This window comes from Sminthopsis crassicaudata, chromosome 2 (genome assembly GCF_048593235.1).
Source record: "Sminthopsis crassicaudata isolate SCR6 chromosome 2, ASM4859323v1, whole genome shotgun sequence".
NCBI lineage: Eukaryota > Metazoa > Chordata > Mammalia > Dasyuromorphia > Dasyuridae > Sminthopsis > Sminthopsis crassicaudata.
Window position 1 is genome coordinate 453,884,329 of NC_133618.1, and position 16,334 is coordinate 453,900,662.

A 16,334-nucleotide genomic window follows, 5' to 3' on the forward strand; every position below is an offset into this window, starting at 1 on the left:
AGCCTCAGCTTTGGATCACTCCCACCAATCGGCATCTTTGCTCCTTCACACATGCTGAATGAAGGTGGAAAAAAAAAATAAAAATCACACTAATCATTCTGACTGGGTCTGCTACAAATTTGTTACAAAATCTCAACTGGCTCTTCACTGCTCCAAGAAGATTCTTCTACATCTGTCATATCAACTCACTATCCAACTCTCTATAATAAAGCCTCTAAACTTTTTCATTCCTCCTCATACTTCTCATGGTACCTCCTCTCTTCTCTACTTTCCTTGCCTCAAACCTGATCTTACAAAGAAAAAACTGAGGTCATTCACAGTGAGCTCCCTCTTTATACCCTATCATTCAAAGCCTTCTGCCACCATCTCCTTCAACTCCCATGATGCAGTAGCCTTACTCCTTCCTAAGGATAATTCCTCTTTTGTTCAAAGCAATTCTATTCCATCTTGTCTTTTTCAAGACTGCTCCTCTGTCATTTTCACTCTTTCCCTGATTTTCCAACTCTCTCTTTACTGCCTTATTTCCTGCCACCTACAAATATACCCATATCTCCTCCATCCTGAAAAGACTGTCACTTGATCCTTCCATCCTAACTTTTATCCTTTATCTCCTCTTTGTAGCAAAACTCCTTGAAGAGGTTGGCTACAATAGGTACCTCTAACTTTTTTTCCTCTCATTTTTTTCTTAACTCTTACAATCTGACTTCTGATTTTATCATCTCACTGAAACTGCTCTCTCCAATGATCTCCATAATTACTAAATCTAATGGCCTTTTCCCTTCAGTCTAAAATCTTCTTGACCTCTCTGCAGCCTCTAACATTGCTGGTCTTCTCTTCCTTAATATTCTTTTCTCTCTAAGTTTTCATGACACCATTCTCCTGGTTCCCTTCCTTCCTATCTGACTACCCTTTCTTTGTCTCTGCTGCTGGACCCTCATCTACATCATGACTCTAGGATACTATCCCTCAGGGTTCTTGACCTGGACTTTCTTCTCTTCTCATTAATGTCCCAAAGATTTATTATATCTAGGCTAACATTTCTCAAACCTACCTGCCCCAAACTCTCTTTTGATCTCTAAATTTGCATCTCCAATTGTCTGCAGACATTTTGAACTAGATGTCCTGTAGACAACTTAAGGTAAAATGTCCCCAGACCTTCCCTCTTACAATACAGGACAACATCACACTCCTAGTCCCTTAGGTGTGCAACCTAGGTGTTATTCCCAATTCTTCATTATCTTTCACCCTAGTCCAAGCTGTTGCCAAAACCTATAGATTTCACCTTTGAAGCATCTCCTGAACAGCTCCTTTCTCATAATACTGCCACTACTTTATTATAGAGCCATATCATCTCAAACTTGGGAGAACTGCAAAGCTTGTTGGTAGGTCTGCCTGCCTCAGGTTTCTCCCCATTTCAATCTGTCCTCCGTGAAGCCACTCAATTTTTCTAAAGCTCAGGTCTGGGTGTGTTGCCCTGTCCTGCTCCCCTACTCAATGAATTCCAGCAGCTCCCTAGAATCAAGTATAAAATGTTCTGTTTGGCATCCAAAATCCTTTATATCTATCCATTTCCAATTTTCTAGACTTCTTATACCTTATTCTCCTACCATTTCAGCTAGAAACCCTGCCCTCCTTGCTATTCCATGAGTAAGATAGTCTCATGTCTTGGCTTTGAGCATTTTTTTTCTGGCTGTTTTCCATGCCTGGAATGCTTTCTCTTCTCTGCTTTAACTACTAACTTCCCTAGCTTCTTTTAAGTCTCAACTAAAATCCCATTTTTTTACAAGATGCCCTTGCCAACTCCTCATTTCTAGGGCCTTCCCTCAAAATTATCTATAATTTATTGTGTATAAAGCTTGTTTGTATTTGTTTGCATGTTGTTCCCTGCTCCCCATTAGTATGTGAGCTCCTTGAGAGTAAGGACTGTTGTTGAACTCCTTTTGCATCCTTAGCACTTAGCATGGTATCTAGTGCATATTAGGTGTGTAATAAATATTTATTAATCAACTAAACTTACTACTTGTCTATATTTAGAATTTACCCTCTTTCCCCCTATGACTAGTTTCAAGGTTGCTGTATTAGACTTCCAGTTAATATTAGAACTAGAAGACCTTAAAGATTACTTAATTCAAACTTCTAATTTATAGAGAAATAAACTGTGGCAAATGATTTATCTAAGGTAACAAATAGTTCTGCAAAGATGGTGTCTCCCTACAGACCCACTAATAGTAATCTTTCTACCCAAACCCAACCTCCCTTCTGCTCTTTTTATAGAAATCGATTATGGCTTGGTGGCAAAATAAGTAGATAAGACTTTCACCAAAAATAAATAAATAAATAACTTTTGGTAACTGATTCAATCAGAATTCATTCAAACTCTCAAAGGGATGTTACCCATAAACTAATCTAACATGCGAAGTATCATTTTAGACATGATATTTGGTTTTGGAACAATATAAATTAAATGGAAAGAAAGTAAGGGCTCCAGGGTGGATTTATGAAGAAGTCGAAATGGTTAACCTTATATATTTTTAGGTAAGCCTGAGGAAAAACTCCAATGATTATACAAACACCGGCTGTAGAAATGCCTTACAGAAGAATGTATACATAAGAAAAAAGCTAGATATCCATCACCACCACCACCCTTGTGTACAAAGACTGCTGCTGCCTACCCTCTGCGGATAGACTCCAGAAACTGGGCATTAGATGGGTCTTGGTAGCTTCTCAGCTCACCACTGTCCAAGCTGAATCCACTCTTCCAGAGCTTCAATACTATATGCACCTGGAATTATAAGAAGACAGCACATTTAGAATAATTCAGCAGTAAGCCAAATAGCTTATCTAGATGATTAATTTCCATACTAGAAATTTAAACTCAATCTGCCAAAATTATCTCCCAGAGCTTTTGTAGTCACCCTACTCTTAAGTGCCTAACACTAGTTTCATTCAGCCCTCTATCTTTCTGTCTTACCAGGGCTGCAACTAACCTTCCTAGACTGAAATAACTTGAGTTGAAAGGGTCTTTAGAAATACTTGAGCCTAAATTTTTCATTTTTTTCAGATGAGGAAATGGAGGGCTAGAAAAATGAATGCTCACTAAGGATTACATAAAGAAGAAACAGCAGAGCTGAGACTAGCATCCAGATATTAACCTTCCAGGTCATTCCCCTTCTTTCTTCAAGAATTTCACTATACAACCATCTATAATCTCCCTTCTCCAACAAAACTGCCCTCTCCAAAGCTATCAATGATCTTAAAATCACCAAATCTCACGGTTTCCCCCCCCTCATCCTTTTTGAGCTCTCATCTGATACTTCTTCCTCCCTAGGTTTTTGGGATTGTTTTTTGGTTTTCCTTCTGTCTTCCCCTCCTACTTGTCTCTTTTGCTGAGTCATCAACAATATTATACGATTTATAATGTGGATGTCCATAAGAGCTCTGTCCTTGGTCTTCTTGTTTCTCTACACATTCTTCCTCAAGTGATCTCAGAAATTCCTATGGGATTAACTTATCATCTCTATCCAGATCTATATATCCATTCCTCCTGAGCTCTAATCTTCCCTCACCAACTATCCACTGGAATTTTCAAACTAGTTGTCTGGTATGCATTTTAAACACAACATGTTCAAAAACTCCATTTCCCACCTATGTGCCTTTGAATAGGTTATATGTGCCACATGCCTGGCAGAAGAGAACTTACTCCTCAACCTGGGCTCTTGAAATCTTAATTTCCTTTAAGGTTCAGTGCAGGTGCTACTTTCTACAACAGACCCTACTTGATTTTCATTGCTGTCAGTGCTTTTTCCTCAAATTATTTCTACATATATACTGTCTCCTTCAGTTAGATTATAAACTCCTCAAAGACAAAACTGTTTCATTTCTGTTTTTTATCTCCTCAGCACTCAGCACCGTGCCTGGCATATACTAAATGCTTAATAAATGCTTGCTGACAACTTCTCTTGTCTTCTACTCCTTCCATGCAAATACATTCAATATCCCCTTTTCTACTATCCATCTCATCTTCATCTTTCAACCCTATTCCTCAAATGACTCAGCCTGATAAGTTTAAAATGAGTCCTTGGAGATTTTTATTCTCTTATTAACTCTCATTCTATAATTCAGAAAAGCTTCTTGTACTCCATTGCTAGATTTCCCTTCAGAGGTGTCTAAGTAAGAGAGAATTTCCTTCTGATAAAAAAGAATATACTGAGGGGTGTCCCTACAGAGGTGAGAAGCATACTTACATCTTGGCCAGCAAACTGTCGTCTTTCTCCTGCTACGTAGGCAGACTCTTCCTCTGGGGCTGCCCCAAGACGATATCCACCCCCTGCAAATGGCTACAAGAGATGGATAAGAATTATGAGCAAAATAAGAAAAAGGGGGTAATCACAACAGTTAATTAGGAACAAAAAGAAAGTCACTTTTGTGGTAGAAACAGTCACTTGGGCAAATTAAATCATCTTTCTTAGCTTTCCATTTCCTCATCTGAAAATCAGGGCTAAAAAAAAAAAAAATCAGCCATGCATCCCCTAGTGAACTCTTTTTGAGAATCAAATAGGTGAGGGACATGGAACGTTTTGCAGCTATTAAAACATGAGGTAAGTTATAGTTATTTTCAGGAAGAATTCCTTTACAAAAAGAAAACAGTGCAGAAAGCAAACATGACTGTGGCTATCTCACTTTTGGCTTGCTACTCTCGCCAGGACTCTTGGCCATTCGATCAACAGCCACCGCTCCGTGTTCCTTGGCACCTTTGAAGAGATCTTCCACCAACTCATTGGGGCTTTTCTTTCTTGGGGGGCCAACAATTTGCTGTCCACTTCTCTCTGAGCCTCCGGCATAAAACCTGCATGGAAAAAAGGCTTCTGATATTGAAGGTCTGGCATTAGATTGTGCACCGGAGCTTGGAATCAACCGACCTGTTTGAGTTCCAGCTGTATCACTTACTGGCTATGGGAAACTTCCTTTACTTCTCTGAACCTCAAGTTTCTAAAATGGGAATATTAATCCCTTCCTTCCATAGCTACAGGACAATTATGAGGACCAAATAAACAATGTATGGAAAGGGTCTTTGAACCATCATTATATAGATGTAAATTATTAATTATTCATTTGATCAATAACTTTCCAAGAGACAGCTACAGGGCTGAGTTAGCAAGAGTATATTTTGGAAACCAAATAACCACTGGGGATTAGATTCAGAACTTTTAAACAGCTTTATATTGGTATTGCCAAATATGGTACAGAAGAAATAGTCTGGTTATGTGAGCTTGGATAAGTCATCTCTCTCTGGGCCTCATTTTTTTCTTTGTAGAATGTCCTATTTCTCTGACAGGAATATAAAACTCAAATGAGATAACCTAACAATAACTAACATCTAAACAAAACTTAAAGATTACAAAGCATTTTCCTCATTTTAACCCTGTGATGGAAGTACTACATCACTCTTAATCTCGGGATTGGGAGAACTGAAGCTTAAAAGTTTATGATTTAAAATTCAGGCTTCTTTATTACAAAAGATATAGTAAAACCGTAGAGTATGATATGAAAATATACTATAATCCCTATATAAATTCAGTACATAAGCCATGGCAAACAGATCATTGTGGTAGGTACTGGGGGAGGAAATACAAAGATGTAATAAATGTAGGTTTTGCCTTCAATAAGCTGGAATTTATTAGTGTTATCTCATCTTCATCCTTGCAACAATTCTGAAGCACAGGTATTGTCTTCATTTTACAGATGAAGAAAATGAGGCTCAGTGAAGTCACACAGTAGTACATTTTTTTAACCTTAGTCTTTAGGTCTGATCAGTATGGCTAAGGGATGTTAAGAAGAGAAGGGCTAAGTGAGGTTGGAGTGTATATCTTGATTTTACTTACTTCATTCTCAAAATAAGGATAATCCAGAAATTTTGGGTTTTTTTTTTTAAAATGGGTAAGGTTTTCTCTTGTTATTTGCAGTACAACAAACACTTGTTAAATGACTTGAGTATACAGAGCACCATGTTAGGCACTAGAAGCAATAAGCTTATATAAGATATGATTCTTGTCCTCAAAGAGCTAATAGTCTACATAGTCATAGTCACACAGATTAAATATACAACATCAACATTAGAGATGCAAAAAAGAAAAAAAAAAAAGCATGATGTGAAATTGGGGCAGATTTAGTGCAGGCAGTGTCACATTTGAGTTTGTGCAGTACCTTGTGCCAAGGTCTGGAAAGTAAAGTTGCTAGCTTGTCAGGCCAGAGCTCATTTCATTCCTCTATCCTGTTCCACTCTGTGATTCTGTCAACAGCATATAGCTGGCTAGCTATGAAAACCAGTTTTTGCCTTTGGTAATGTGAGCTGCTAAATGATTTCTCTGACTTGTTCCTTTGGTGGTGAAGATGTGTGGCCAAAATCTTCAGCCAACCTAATACAAAAGTATCAGCTTCACTTCCCATGTGAAATACTGAGGCTACAAGGCAGATGTCAGGATCAGAGTACTGAAATGTCTTGGGGGATGGGGGAGAGGAGGAGTCATGGATTGAGGAAGGCACACTGTGTGTAAATGGACAAGGGGAATGAAAAGTAGGTACTGACAATCAATGTACTTTCACTCAGAGAGTTCAAAGTCCTTGAATAAATGCTCACTTGTTAACCTAAAATCTATGACTGCTTAAGTGGAGTCATGGAATAACAGAGTTGGCCTCAGACAAGCTGAGACCCTTCTGATACAGATTAGTTCAAGTCTCACTTCTGAGATATATGGCCCTAGGAAATTCACTGGATCTCTCACTTCTTCCAAGGGCAACTTTCTAACAGGAGGAGCTGCAGAGGAAGTGCTAAACTGACTTCTTACAAGCTGTTATCCCCAGCAAATTTACTCCACCAATAAGACAGCAGATCTAGTCTGGAGCGATCAAAGGTTGATAAGACCACCTTAGAGGTAATCTAGTTCAAATCCCTTCAATTGATAGCTGAGCAAACTGTGGCTCTCTAGCCACATTATATGACTTGCTCAAGGTCCTCAAAGTATTAATGAAGTACAACAGTAAAGGTAAGAAACAGAAGCCTTCTGTCTCAATATCCAATTTTTTTTTGCAATCCCATCATGTAATAATTAGATTCTAAAACAGATTTTGTAACTAGTATAAAGGGAAAGAATCTAGAGGCAGGCATCAAGAGTCAAGATTTTAGTCCCAACACTACCAGTAATTCAGTATCTGATCTCAGAAAAGAACCTTTCCCTCCTCTTTGGACTCCAGTTTTCTAATTTCTAAAAGGAAGAAGGTTGAACAAGTTGGTCATAAGTCCCTAAGATCCCACCTACTCCTAAGGTTATGATTCTCCAGTGAACTTGTAGACCACAAAGTGAATCTTTCATTTGCTACCTGTATAACCATGGCCAAGACATTTAACATCTTTCTACCTTCTCAGATCTCAATTTCTTCACTTGTAAAATTGAGGGTAGAATCTAAAGTCTCTTCCAAATCTAAAGTTATGACTTTTCATCATATTTTTCAATTAAGGAATAACCATGGAGCTAGAATATTTCCCTAAAAGATATTTTGTATTTTCCCCAGTGTAAGAGAATGTTTTCTTCTCGTAGTTTGGTGTTTACTGAATAAATAAGCATACCAAAGTATATGAAAGGTAATATGATTAACTCACTGCTATATTTAAGTATAAGAATAATTTGTTAAATAAAGTCTCAGCTTATTGTACTGCAGAGACTAATTTCCCCCTCATTACTCCCCTTCTTCCCCCAACTAAATCCTGTGATTCAGGATGTTAACTAAACTATTCCTTTCTTCTATTTCTCCTTTCTTTTCTGCTTCAGCACCGTTTCTTCAGAACTGTCCCCTCTGAACCAATAAATAACATTAAGTAAGTTGTTATTCTTCTATTAAAGAAGTTTTGCTTACTAGGTTATAGAATTCCTTATAAAATTATTTCAGAATCTCGAGAAACAGGAGATTGTGACCAATGTGAAAGCAATAAAGAATTTTTTTTGGCAAAGGAGCTTATGGGGAATACGGATTGAGAAGGGTTATCTAACGAATTATATTAACTGGATTACTTTATGAATGTGTCAATGGAACCATATTAACTGTAGTTCTCATAATCTCAATGATTGTCAAACGTAGTTTCAAAGGACTGACAGCATATTTTAATAAGGACTCACTCACCGTTGACCCTCTTCATCATCATCATCTTCTTCTTGAGCATGAACAAGGTCTCTGAATGATGTCACCCTGTTGTCACTGGAGAATCAAAAAGAGATAAAGTGATTTTCTGCACCAAAAGATACCAACTTCCTACTTCTAGAGCAGGTGCTAGGGTTTTTTTTTTTGGGGGGGGTGGTGGTGAGAAGGGTGCAATAGGGGTTAACTGAGACTTGCCCCAGGATCACACAGCTAGTATCTGAGTTTGGATTTGAACTCACTCGAGGGCTGCTACTCTATCCATTATGCCACCTAGCTCCCCTTAGGGTGTGGATTCTTAATTTGGGATATGTAATTTTTTTTCTAAATATTTTGTTTAAAAATCTTCTAATAAAAGGTCCAAAAGCTTAACCAGACTGTGAAAGAGTTCCATAGCACACACATGAAAGTAATCTTGTGTTCTAGAGACTTTTTATTTTAAATTAATATTACTAAAGATAACAACAGCAACTAATCACATTTGCAAAGCACTTTCTTTATAACTCTATGAATCAGGTAGTTCAAAAATTATTATCCTCACTTCCCAGATGAGGCTCAGAAGTACTAAAATGACTTCCCCAGGATTACACAGCTTGTAAGTAAAAAGGGGATGGGACTCAAATCCAGGATCTGACTTCCAATCCAGTGCTCTTTGTATTATAACATGTTTCCTCTAGTTGAGAGATACAATGGAGCTATCCGAAATACTTTTGTGTTATGTATCCATGCATTATTAACATCTAGGGTTAGCTCAAAAAGACAATGTGCTATGGCTGGCCTTGAAGTCAGGAAGACACAGGTTCAAATTTCATCCCCAATATACTGGCTGTGACAATGAGCAACTTACTTAACCTTTAAGTTCTCGCCAGAGCTGTCAGACATATGCAAGCCTACAACACTGCCAACCCATACCAGATTAAAATATATTACTTAACAAAATAAATAAAAGTACAATAAAACATAGATAATGTTAATAGGTGTTTTTCTTTCTTTCTTTCTTTACTGAGGCATCTGAGGTTAAGTGATTTGCTTAGGGTCAAACAGCTAGGAAGTATTAGGTCTGAACCTAGATTTGAACTCAGGTTCTCCTGACTTCAGGACTCATGCTCTATCTACTGTGCCACCTAGCTGCCCCATAGGTGTTTTTCTAAGTCAAAATGTGACCCATAGGATCTTTGCATATGGTCCCCATTTCTATCTGAGTTTGATAGAACACTGCTCCAGGCAACTCTCAAAAAACTATAATTTGCATTAAAGGTGCTGAGCTAAAATGAAGAAAGGGAATTACCTCACTTGAGACTTGTCTTTATCAATAAAAAGCTGGTTTCCATCCCTATCTTGTTCAAAACAATGGTATATTTTTCTCCTCAAGGGACATGAGAGAGAAACAACGAAGAAGTGCTAATTTGGGAAGCAATATTATTATCTCTTTTAAATAGGCACTCTTAATTTAAGCTCTCACAGAAGATGGGTATATACAAGGCAAATAATTTACTTTTAATGGGCTGGAATTATTTACTAGTATATTTTTTAAAAAATACCTTCATTTAAGCTCTTACAGAAGCTGGGTATATACAATGTAAATAATTTACTTTTAATGGGCTGGAATTATTTACTAGTATGTTAAAAAAAAAATACTCCACAATACCACTATTAATATATGTAAAACTAAATTAGACTAGTCAAAAGAAAGTTAATTCACTTTCCATAATTCTGGTGCAGTTTTCCTAGTATAAATCTGTCCTCAAATATTATTCTGAGTTTTTCAGATGGCCAAGTTACAGATAGATTACCTTTCCTTGGTATTTTGGAATAAAGAAAAAAAATCAGATTCACTGCAACATAGGAAAAGGGAAAAACAAACAAACAAACAAAAACAAACAAACCACACAGAACAATGAGGATAGATGCAAAAGAAGGAACTGTTTCACTAAAAAGAAATCTCAAGCTGAATTGGAGGGAAGAGGGAGGAAAAGACCAAACATGCACAATTTGTACAATTGGGTGAAAGAAATCTCTGAGGTTCCATCCTCTAAAAATAAGAGGACAATGATGGACTGAATCAGCAAGTCGATTCCCTGCCAAGGCTGGCTGAGTTCCCTAGACCTTGCATCCAAGACAATTCCAATGATTTCAATAATGATGATTCTATGACTTTTCATGAGCGATAAAATTTCACTAATTTATTTCATGATTAAGAAAGTTTTGTTAGATTTCAAATTCAAGCTCCCTTCAAAAAACTGAACAAATCTTGTGTCTGTGATGTTAAAGTTATCCAAATTCTTTCTGAGTCACTTACTTTGGCCAATGGTCTCTGTCCCTAAGTCCATCCCTCAGGTCAATTTTTTTTTTTTTTTAAAGTAAGAGGCTTAAAACAATATCTATTAAAATAAATAGAAAACCAGTCTTCAAACTGACTACTCATTCCTTCTCCCCTAATGCTACTATCCTCTCATATTATCAATCTATATTGTCTTTTATCCCAGTCATTGTGAAACTAGAAAGAATGAGAGGTCTCCATTTGTTTCATACACTTTATCACCTTTCATTCTTGAGTCTCTTGTAATCTAGGCTTGCAACCCTTAAGTACTATACTCAAAGGCTTCTCTCAAAAGTCATCAATGACCTCCTAATTGCTAAATCCAAAGGTCTTTCATGTTCATTTTTCTACAACTTCTGATACTCTAACCATTTGGGGATTATCTCTTACCTTGGGTTGGTATCACTGCTCTCTCCAGGTTCTTCTATTTCATTAACCTCCTACTACCTCTAAATGTGGATATCTGCTAAAGCTCTTTTCTTCTTTTACACTCCTTCACTTGAGCTCAGTCATTCCAGCAGAAACAATCATCACATTGCTATGCAGATGACTCTTAATTCTATGTATGTATAGAGGAAGAAAAGAATAGAACAGAACCTCAAGAGACTCTGGCAACACCTAAAGGAAGATCCAGGAACAGAGACAGAGAAGGAATAGCCACATAGGAGAACCAAGACAGATCAGTCATGAAAACCCAGAGATGAGAGTATAAAGAGGATGGGGGCCAGGAATGATGAAGACTGAAAGATACTGAAGAACCAGAAGGCTTAGTTAATTTAACTAAATTCATTAATTATCTATATGTCAATTACTAAGCTGGGTGTTGGGGATATAAGTACAAAGAATGAAATGATCCCTACTTGCAAGGATGATCTGAATTCCTAGATTTGAATTCAGATTTTATGAAATTTCCAACCCAGACTATATTTGAGGTTATTAGTTGTGATGGACTAAGGCTTTGATTCTAATATCCTGGGCACCTTAGAAAAAAGAACAATGTCAGGAAACGATTACTGCAACATCAGCCTTATCTCATCCTACTCCCTTTCATGTACTTTGTGTTCTAGTCAAACTAGACAACTTTCCATTTTCCCATTTTTCTGCCTCTGTTCACACTGTTCTCTAAAAGTGGTACAGAATTCAATATTTCCATCTGTATTTTAGAGACCCTCCCCTCTTTCAAGGTTTAATGATTATCTCTTTACATCTTGACTAATCTTGAATCCTAAAGAAAGTGATCTTTTACCTTCTTCAGGTTCTCATGACACTTTCTTTTATCATGCTAATTTTGTTTTTTTCCCTAGTAGGAAACTATAAGCTTTGGGAAGATTGCTATTGGGTCATCTTTTATACCCAGCACCTACTCAGCACAGTATTTCCTACATATTAGTGCTTTAAGAAAATGTGTCCTGAATTGAACATTTCAGACCTTCAGGAGGCAGAAGTGAAGGACAGTAAGAGAGTATAAATTTTCCTTTCTGCGAGGTAAAATTGGCAATAAGAAATGCAAATGTCCAGAGGCAGAAATTGTGTGGGTGTGTGTGCATGCATGTATGCAAGTGTGTCTGGGGGGAAGTAGAGGAGAGAAAGAAAGGAAAGAGAGACATACATGGGAAGAGAGGACAGATAATAAAAATATATTTTCTGTACAAAATAAACCGTAGTGAGTAGAAGTGAATGAAGTCATAGCAGAATCTGGCTAATCTGTTCTTCAAAACAGCTACTAAAAATACTTTCTTACTGGTGGAACAGTGGATAAAGTGCTAGGCCTAATATCAGCAAGACTTGAGTTCAAAACTATCCTTAGAGTGGCTGTGTGACCCAGGAGAGAAGTTACTTAACCTGTCTGCCTCAGTTTCCTCAATGAGGGTAAAATAGGGATAATAAAAGCACTTAACTTTCCAAGTTGTTGAGAGGATCAAATGAGATAATATTTGTAAAAGCACTTAGACACATAGTACTATACAAATGCTTATTCCTTTCTTTCCTTTCTATCAGGAAGTCCACAGGTATTTCACAAAATCATTCTTTGGGGATCAGATCAAAAGAGAATAGATATAGGCAAAAGTAGTATTGCTGACTAGTGATTTCAAAACATTTGAAAGCTCATACACATAATTATTTCAAAAATCCAGTTCTCCTCATTCAGAGGAATGTCTGAAGCTCCTTCTTTCTACACACATGATTTTCAGCCTACAAATGGTGTTCTTTGAGACTTTTTTTTCTCCCTTCAAGGAATCTTGTTCATTTTAACTTGATCCCAGAAACCCTAGGACTGATCCCAAGCAAAGGCACCATACTTCAGGGAAGCTCTAAATACAAAGACATCCTTAGAAATGATTCCCTGCGTGCAGAAATCCCCAATGTAAGCATGTTACCAGGTTGTACTCCAGTCTCTGCTGTAACATTTCCTCTGATAGAGAATTTATTCACTTTTATTTTTTATGATAGCAGAAACTGAGTACTTAAACATTTCCTCATTCACAGTCATAAATGCATTTAAAAGAAATGTGGAATTTGAAAAATCCTGTGTAGATGAGGGTTTTTCCTTAATTAACTTCAAGAAAAACTTGTAGATTTTTCTGCCCTTATTCACTGATTCCAATACAGATAAAATGACAAAACTTTTAAAAGCCTATAACAGTTATTAGCTATCATTTATATAGCATTGTGAGGCTTTGGAAGAGTTTTCTACCTTATTCCATTTGATTGTCACAAAAACTTCAGTGAAGTAGGTACTATTATTATTACCATTTTACAGATGAGAAACTAAAGCTGAGAAATCATAAGTGACTTAATCATATCACTACTATTTGAGACACAGTTTGAACTTCCTGGCTTTAGGGAGATCTACAAACCATACCATAGAGGTGTTTCTAATAATGCAGCTCCAACCCATACTTTTAAGAGCATTAACTGAATTATATAATTAAGAGTCTTTATTGAGTGCCTGGAATATTTACAAAGCTCTGACAGGTTCTAGGGGCAGATGCCAAAGAAAAGAGATTGGCAAAACACATTCTTTCTCTTTAGAGTTATAGTTTAAAAGGCTAAATAAAATAAGACAAAGAGTTAAAATCCATAAGTGAGACGTAAAGATCATACCAGCATGCTGAAGACAGCAAAGATTTCATGAAGGAAGTGTCAGGGGAATTAAGACTTAAAGAAGGGATAAAATTTTAATGGGCAGCAGTGAAAATCTTTATGTTTGGAGGAAGGAAGGGGAACAATTCATGGTGATAATAGGCTCCTAGGAAAGGAAGACAGTTTGAAACAAAGGAGAAACTTAGGACATATTAAAGAATGGGAAATAGCAGAGTCTGTCTGGGCACAGAGTTTGCCTAAGAAAGCAATGTTGGAAATGACTGTAAGTTATAGAGTCTTTGATACTAGGATGAGGAACATAGACTTTATCAGGAACACAATAAGTGACCTGTAAAACTAATTCATTCAGTATGGATTGATAAGATCAGAAACTGGTACTTACCTGGGGGCTGTGCCTCTGGACACTGAGCTGGGTGTTGGCTGGGAAAGTGAAACAAGGTCTTCATCACCTCCATCCTCATAAAAGCTGGCCAGGGCAATCTGAAAGAGAGTCACGGGCCCCTTAGAAACAGTCCTTCATTTACCGGATGTTTTCATTTCATTTACTTGGGTGTAAGTCAGAAACACCAGAGAGAAATATAATTCGTATTCTGGTGGTACAGATTTATTGAAGAGACTAAGAAGCAGCTTTAAGTTTTCTCTTCTGTAAAAGCCTAAACAGACTTCTAAGGTGCCAACCACCTGCGACAATCTATCATCACAAACACAGATTCCAATTGATAGGACATATTATACAGAGGACACAGACAGTAGTGACTGGGCCAGATCAAACTTAAAACAGTGTTGTTCGAAATTCGAAGTGGGGAGGAAAATATTTCAATTCAGGGCAATTTAAGAACTGTCTTAATGGGTATTTAAACTGGGCCAGCTTTCCCCACTAACTACTCCTGGAGGAAATTTTGTGTCTCTTTATTGGGAATTGCCACCAAGAAAAGGGGGGGGGGGGGGAAGGCTGAAGAAACCTTGAACTAAAACCTTGAACTACGTGGAGCTCCTTAAGCCAGCCTAGGCTGAGGCTGTGGGGTAAACGCGGACAGCCCCTAAAAGCTACCCTGGAAATCAGTATGAATTCTTTGAAGGGCTGTGGTAAAAGGTGAGAAAGCGAAGGAGGGTGGGGAGGAGAGGGTGAGTGAATTAGCATGGCTGAGGGGAGGGTGGCCATCAGGGCTGAGGCGGTCTTGGACTCAGGCGGAAGATGTTACTAGATGTGCGCCCTGGGCAGGTCATAGACTGTCAGCCTCAGTTTTCTTATCTGCAAAATGGAGAGAATATTTGCACTACCTCCTTCAGAGGGTGGTTGGGGCTAAAGGACCGGCCAACGTAACAGCGCTGCGGTCATGGGGATTATCATCGCGAGTGTACAAGCAGCCCGGATCTCTCCAGGAGGAAGTCGGGGTCCCGAGGGCCTGTCACTCGGCTTTCCTGCCTGTCAGTGTTTGTGTTTGCGTCAGTGACGCTGCGGTGTGTCAGCATCTGCGTGGGCCGGAGGGCGGTGGGCGCCCGCCCGAGTGTCCATGTGTGTGTCCCTGCAATGTCAGTGCAGACGGGTGCCTCTGCCCCTCGTGCACGGCTCGTGTCGCACACACGCACGCACACATATGCACCCCGCGTCTCCGTGGCCTTGTCGGGGCGTGTACGTGTGTGTCTCTGGGCTGGGTCAGGCCTGCTCGTCCCTAGACGTAGACGAAGCCCAGAGAAGCACTCCCACAGGCAGGCGCGTCCCGCCGTCTCCCGGGGAGACGCTGTCCCGGAGCCGGCTCGGCCTGGGGCTCCCAGTAGAGGGTGAGGGTCGAGGATGGGGGCGGGGCCTGGGACCGGAGCCGAGGGTCCCCGCCCCCGCCCCATCACCTCCTCCCAGTCCGGCCCGGCCTCCCCTAGCCCCCGATGACTCTGCGCTTCGGTCGCTGCGGCCTCTCCTGCCCGCCCCGGCCCCACGTCCGCCCGCTCGCCCGCTCGCGCCAGCCCCGCTGCTACCTGCAGGTCCCATCCGGCTGACTCGAGGAAGAAGCGGGCCCGGTCCTCCTCGGCCCCGGTCACCGCCACGAACTCCCTCAGCGCCTCCTGCCGCTCCGCCATCTTGCCCTCGGTGCGCCGCCCAAACCGCTCCGGCCGGCACCGCGCTGCCCCCGCCCCCGCCGCGGCGTTCCGGCCGCAGCCCCGCCCCCTCCCGCCCTGGGCCGCGCGTGGTGTCCCACACAATGCCCTCCGTGTGGGAAACGCCCGCGGTCTCTCGGACCTCACTGCGCCCCCTGGTGGGTCTCTCGAAGTAACTTCAGTCTCGTGGTACTCTCCAGGCCACTGATGACCTAGCTAGGTTGGTTATTGCATCCCTCTCCATTTAGGGGAGCATCCCAGAATCACAGGCTGTCAGAACTGGAAGCGACTTTGGAGAGCTCGAGCGTAATACTCATTCCTGCCTCTGTGGGGCACCCCTCCCCCCCAACTCAGTTTCCCTACCTATAAAAGGAGCCAACTGGACTAGACTGTCAGCTCAGACACGGCGCGCGTTATTAACTTTCCTCCTCGTGAGAAATATCTCTATGCATGATTCGGGAAGTCCTCAAACGGGACCCTGGAGTGCTCCAGGATAGTGCTCCACTCGTGCTCACGAAAGTCCAGTCAGGGAAGGTGAGGGCAAGGTTAATGCTGACCCTTGCTCTTCAGTCTGGTTATTCGAGGTGAAAGCACCCCATTTCAAAATGAGAACCCCTTCCTCCCC

The 16,334-nt window shown here is 40.0% G+C and overlaps 1 protein-coding gene across 1 annotated transcript in view; it reads right to left on the reverse strand.

The window, feature by feature from the left end:
• Nucleotides 1-15,748, reverse strand: part of NSFL1C (NSFL1 cofactor) — a 30,036-nt gene extending 14,288 nt beyond the window's left edge. Inside the window, exons 1-6 of the mRNA XM_074292881.1 lie at nucleotides 15,590-15,748; nucleotides 13,998-14,095; nucleotides 8,176-8,250; nucleotides 4,681-4,846; nucleotides 4,245-4,337; nucleotides 2,673-2,782 (exon numbers count right to left, since the gene is read on the reverse strand). Of these exons, the coding sequence (XP_074148982.1) occupies nucleotides 2,673-2,782; nucleotides 4,245-4,337; nucleotides 4,681-4,846; nucleotides 8,176-8,250; nucleotides 13,998-14,095; nucleotides 15,590-15,691 (644 nt within the window). The 5' untranslated portion in view covers nucleotides 15,692-15,748. The remainder of the gene's footprint in view (nucleotides 1-2,672; nucleotides 2,783-4,244; nucleotides 4,338-4,680; nucleotides 4,847-8,175; nucleotides 8,251-13,997; nucleotides 14,096-15,589) is intronic.
• Nucleotides 15,749-16,334: the final 586 nt, after the last annotated feature.